The 5,338-nt window shown below is 44.9% G+C and overlaps 1 protein-coding gene across 1 annotated transcript in view; it reads right to left on the reverse strand.

The window, feature by feature from the left end:
* Positions 1-1,020: 1,020 nt before the first annotated feature.
* Plgrkt (plasminogen receptor with a C-terminal lysine) overlaps positions 1,021-5,338 on the reverse strand; it is an 11,924-nt gene continuing 7,606 nt past the window's right edge. Inside the window, exons 4-6 of the mRNA XM_005352116.1 lie at positions 3,409-3,539; positions 2,801-2,910; positions 1,021-1,422 (exon numbers count right to left, since the gene is read on the reverse strand). Coding sequence (XP_005352173.1) covers positions 1,301-1,422; positions 2,801-2,910; positions 3,409-3,539 — 363 coding nt within the window. The 3' untranslated portion in view covers positions 1,021-1,300. The remainder of the gene's footprint in view (positions 1,423-2,800; positions 2,911-3,408; positions 3,540-5,338) is intronic.

Raw genomic sequence — 5,338 nt, forward strand, 5'->3', positions numbered from 1 at the left:
CCACAGCTGCTTCAGCACTTGGAAATTTACTAAAAGGTGTAATTGAGAGGTACTAAATATTTAATTAATGTCAACGGCTGAGATAATACAGGAGAGATAGATGAAGCAAGCGGTTGTCAGCTCGCGGTTGTCAACTCTGTAAAAGGACAATGCGATAGAAGTTTTGAACAATCAGCAATGCGAAGGCCAGCTGAACTGGCGTTTAATCCAGCTGTGTTTAGGAGCAGTCGCTCAGCACAGTGCACTTGGGAAAACTGGTAGGGAGTGGCCGTGTGGATGCGAGTCACCCACGAGCTCGGCGCCTGCATCAGGACAAGGAGCTCAAAGGAAGGGTCTGATAGGCCAAGGCGGCCGAGGGCCCTGCTAGACCTCACAGCAGCCCAGCCCTCTGTGAGTCTTTCGCACCACCTGAAGGGGCCTTAAACTCCAGCTGGTGAGCAGTGACATTGGCAAAGCTGGCCCAGCAAATCTAATTCTAAAGTTTAAACTCTTGACGAGCCATTTTGGGAACCCATAGCTGACCACTATTATGCAGATTGTGTGTTTGTGTGTGTGTGTGTGTTGTGTGTGTGTGTGTGTAGTCTTGCTATGTTGCTCAGCCTGGCCTCAAACTTAAGAATCTCCTGCCTCCACCTCCAGAATAGCTGGTATTATGGTAGTATTCCATTATGTGTGGGTCTGTCAGAGGAAATCTCCGTCTCTTCCCTCTATAATTTCTTTTTCCTATTCATTTATTTGTTCATTCACTTCCCCAGCTGTTTGAGCGTGTCATATATGCATACAATGAAATAAGGATATGTCACCCCATGTTCCTCCTCATGCTCCCTGCTGACTCCCACTTATACCTCTCGACTTCACCATCTCTTCCTCCTCTTCTCAACCCTGAATGCTGTAATTAATTTCCTGTTAGTCACCAGGGTTCTTTTGTGTGGGACAGGACACCATAACAGATGTCTGTAATAGTTGATATTGAGTGGAAAGTCTGTATGCAAAAAACTCAAGCAGCAGGACATGGGTGTCAAATTCAGAACAATATAATTTATTAATTTTGCACTTGGATAACTGTAAAACACACACACACAAGAAATTTGATTCTTATTTAGAATACTGCCATGATTTGGTTGAGCATTAGAAATTTCATTTTAAAATAGACCAACAAATTTATTTTGAATTTTAATATTCTAAAATAAAAATGCATTGTATCAAAATCGTGATCATGTAGAAAATTGTAAACACCGTGATTCAAGTCAACGCTTCTGTGCTTTGAGTTGCAGCAGGTGCTCGGAGGGTCCACGTGACTTCACTTGTCCAAGACGAATCGACTCTGCTCCCTTCTGAGTTTTTCAAGGCTTTCGAAGGTGATCATTCCTTTTGGCAGCTCCAACTTAGCCTTTTCTGTTTCTAATATGTCTTCGGCTTCCCCTTAAATAAAAGGCAGACGTGTGTAAGACCGCGGAGGGGTCATCAGCATTTTGGGAGAAGGCCTGATTGCTGTTACAGGGGCACACTGCATGTGACACTCTATATCCGCGACCTTACCTCCAGAGGTAAGTATTTCATCTGTTTCACTCAGGAGAAGGAATGCCCACTCGGGGAAACACAATGAGAAATTCTGGAAACCCAGCTGCAGCTGGGCGTCGTGGTACACACCTATAATTCCAGCACTCAGGAGGTAAGACAAGAGGATGATGAGTTCAAGAGCAGCCTGAGCATCACGGGGAGACCGTGCCTCAGAAACAATGAAGGAGAAATGAAGAATGCACGGAGGGGGTGGACAGAACTACCTGGGCTTGACCAATACACAACACATACATACAAACAATTGCAAGTTAACACTAACAATAAATAAGCTGTCTGCAAAATAAAGAACACTTATAGAAGTTATTAGAATTCTTTCCCAAAGGTTTAAAATGTCCACATTTTCCAGCTCCTGGTCTAGAGATCAGGGTAAGCCTTGATTTGGTGTTTGCCGGTTTCCATCATGTACACGCTCCCACCATGACCAACCTCAAGCCACCAATAAGATGCTGCTGAGGCTGAAGCTGTGCCTGCACTTTGTTGCATCTGCATGCTGCTTCTACAGTTGCATAACGCAGATGCAATTGATATAAGTAATCTATCATTATATAGATAATGGAAAAATAATTAGAAACAGACAAGTTCTGGGTGCTTAATACCCTTGTTTTAAATGTAATTTAGTATTTATTAGAATTTAATTATAAGTCTGTATACGCCTATTTAATTTAATTTTAGTAAACAACTATGCCTCTCATCCACCATGCAAAATTTGTCAAGTCAGTTCTTATGAGCTGGCAGGAGCTGACTTTATGCCACCCTGTTGGAGGGAGCAGAGATGTTCGTCATTAGAGTCTTTGGATAATGATCCTATCAGAATCCACGTAAGTCAAGGGTTTATAAGGAGGGGATGCATGTGCATGTGTGTGTTCATGTGCGTACGCTAGCATAGAGAAGCCAGAGGTTAACCACCAGTGTCCTCAGGCATTATCTACTCTGTTATTTTTTGTTTTGAGACAGTGTCTCAGACTGGCCTGGAGTTTGCCAAGTAGGCGAGGCTGGTTAGTCATGGAGCTCAAGAGATCTGCCTGTCTCTGCCTCCCTGGTACTGAGATTACAAACTTGCACCACTACACCCAGCTTTTTCACGCGGGTTTTGGGGGTTGAAATCAGACCCTCATGCGTGCTCAGCAAGCACCTTACCGACTGAGCCATCTCCCTGCCTTGAGAGGAGATCTTGAATCAGAAGATTAATTAGGAAGCAAACTAGTTTAGGAAGACTCACTTTTCATTCTTTGCAGAAGAGTTCCGTAGCCCAGGTCATACTGGTAGGTGAAGATAAAGCTGAGGGGAACGATAGGAATGAGCAAGGCTGGCTTCTTCCGCTTTATGGCGCTGTGTCAGAAACAGAAAGATGGGTATCACAATGGCAACCAGCACACAAATATCTTGTCCTTGTAAGAAAAGCACCTGCTTTCTGGAAGAATGCATTCCACTTCTTAAATTATTTCATCAATCTGAGGCTTCTATAGCAATTGACTTTCCTTGCCCAGCATACGTCACCAGAGTCTTTGCTAATTTTTCTTTGACTTCAAGGCTTTGGTTCCTCCTTTTAAAGAACACAAGGACACAGAGATACCATTCCGGACCTCTGGGGAGCCCTCTTTAACTTAGAGACTAGAGAAAGACAGAAGGAATTGAAGGAGCTAATGGCAGAAGGGACTGTTAGTGCTCTTGTTCTGCAGAGAAGGAAGCCACGGGCGGTTGGGCTGTTTCTTTGTTTACATGAATACTGTTGGGTTCAAAGTCCTACCTCAGCCAACTTAACAGTGCTATGATCATGGCAAAGACTGGATTCTTTCAAAAAGATTGTCAAGTAAATTGTAAACATACCCAGATGTTAAAGAGATGGTGGCAATGCCAAAAAAGGTTCCAAAATATTTGAGGAATTCCCGAGACCAGGCGATCTGCATGGCCATTTGTCGCTCCCTCATCTCATTCTGCATGGTCAGCTGCCTTTCCAGCTACGCACAAAAGACAAGGGGGGTTACTCATCTTTCATCTAGGACGGGTACGACCATCTGCTTTTCCTTCTTCATTCGTCTGGACGATGCGTGTTTTATCATTTAGATCACAATAGACTTTGGCTAAGTCACTGTGAACAGCTCCGAGTAACTGTCCCTTTACAGTGACAGCTCCTTCTACTGGGCACAGAACAGACAGTGCTCCTGCTCGCTGAGGTCTTGACTGCATTTTTGGTGGACCCCTGCATGCAGCCTTTTCTTTTTCACATGAGGAAAAAAAAATCTACGGACCACTAAACGCACCTACCTTGCCCGCCTCTGTTGTTAGTATTTGCTTGGAAATCATTTTGCCTCCCATCGTGCTGCCTTCCAGATACACCCAAGCACAAGTTGAAATGCCAGGTCCTCATCATACAGTGTGTTGTGGAGGGGGAGTTGCTTTGAGGGGGTCAATAGATCAATAGAGATCTTCGCTTGTCACCGCCTGTGCCTTGTGCCACTTTAGTCAGTGTCTTGGCTTTGAACAGCCCAGAACACAGGCTGTAATACCTGACTGGATTTTCAAAGAAACACACAGAAGCAGCAGCAGCGGTAGCAAAATGAAAACCCAAGGCCGTGATTTGAAGGGTCTGAGTCATCAGAGGGAAACCCGCTTTCTTCTTAGCCTCTTAATTCTAAACACCAGACAGTACAGATCACCAGCAAAGTTCAGAAACAGAAAGCGAGAGTTCGTGATGGAAGAACAATAAACAACGTGACTCGGTTTCCAGCCGTGTCCTCGTTCAGGCATGGCAGGAACTGAGAGTAGGGTGGAGTGGGGACAAGGCCTGGCCACCTCCCCTTTGTCCCCCCTCCCCCTGTAACCCAGGAGAGTGTCAGCCACACTTCAGGCTGGCCGGGAGGATTCTGGGAGGAGGAAACCAAAGCAGAGAGACAATGGTTGCAGGGCAGGCCTGGGCTCAGAGCAGGCCTGAGACAGTTGGGTTAATCTCAGCTACCCAGGAGTCACTGAAAATTAGAAGCAGGTGGCATACCAGAGGGTCACTAAATCATAGAGCCAGGAGAACTCACAGCAGACACTTGGGTAATAAGTCAGAGGTGGTAGGAGAAGGTTTGGATCTCAAGGGTCCACAGCATTGAAAAGTGTAGGTCCCGGCCAGACTCACCTGGAGCATGATCAGTGCTCTCAGAGCAAATCACCTCGTTTCCCAGGTGGTTGTAAACAACAGCAGAGAGGTTTCCCTCAACTAGAGATGCCTCCTCTACTGGCCGTGCCACCTGAGGTCACCTAGGCCAAACCAAGATTGTTCCAAGGAAAAGTAAACAGAGAAGGAGAAAGAGCAAGGACCAATTAAGGCACTTCGCCTCGCCAAAATTTGCCTTTATCAGTTTGAGTTCCATTAAAGATCAATACTATGCCTTTGCATGCAAGGATATTGGGTGTGCAACTCCACCCTTGCTAGATGACTTATTTCCCAAACTCATATAATAATGCAGATCTCCCAGAGTGATATAAATACAGCAATTAATCATTTGCATGCATACAAAAAGGTATCTAAATTAAAAAAAAAAAGACAGAGAAAAGCCCAACATCAGTGGTCCGAGTTATAAACATCTGTGGAGTTCTTCAAAGTCCCAGTTCCCAGCACCCAGAGCAGTTAGTCCATGGAGGTAAGGTCAGCATAAGTTTCGTTTAAGTTTATTTTATTTATTTCATTTTGCTGGCGGTCTGGGTTGTTCTGGAGTGCAGTTGGGGATAGAGAATTACCACCTAAGGGAGCTATCACTGGATAGTTCCC

This window comes from Microtus ochrogaster, chromosome 8, assembly GCF_000317375.1.
Source record: "Microtus ochrogaster isolate Prairie Vole_2 chromosome 8, MicOch1.0, whole genome shotgun sequence".
In the NCBI taxonomy this organism is placed as follows: domain Eukaryota; kingdom Metazoa; phylum Chordata; class Mammalia; order Rodentia; family Cricetidae; genus Microtus; species Microtus ochrogaster.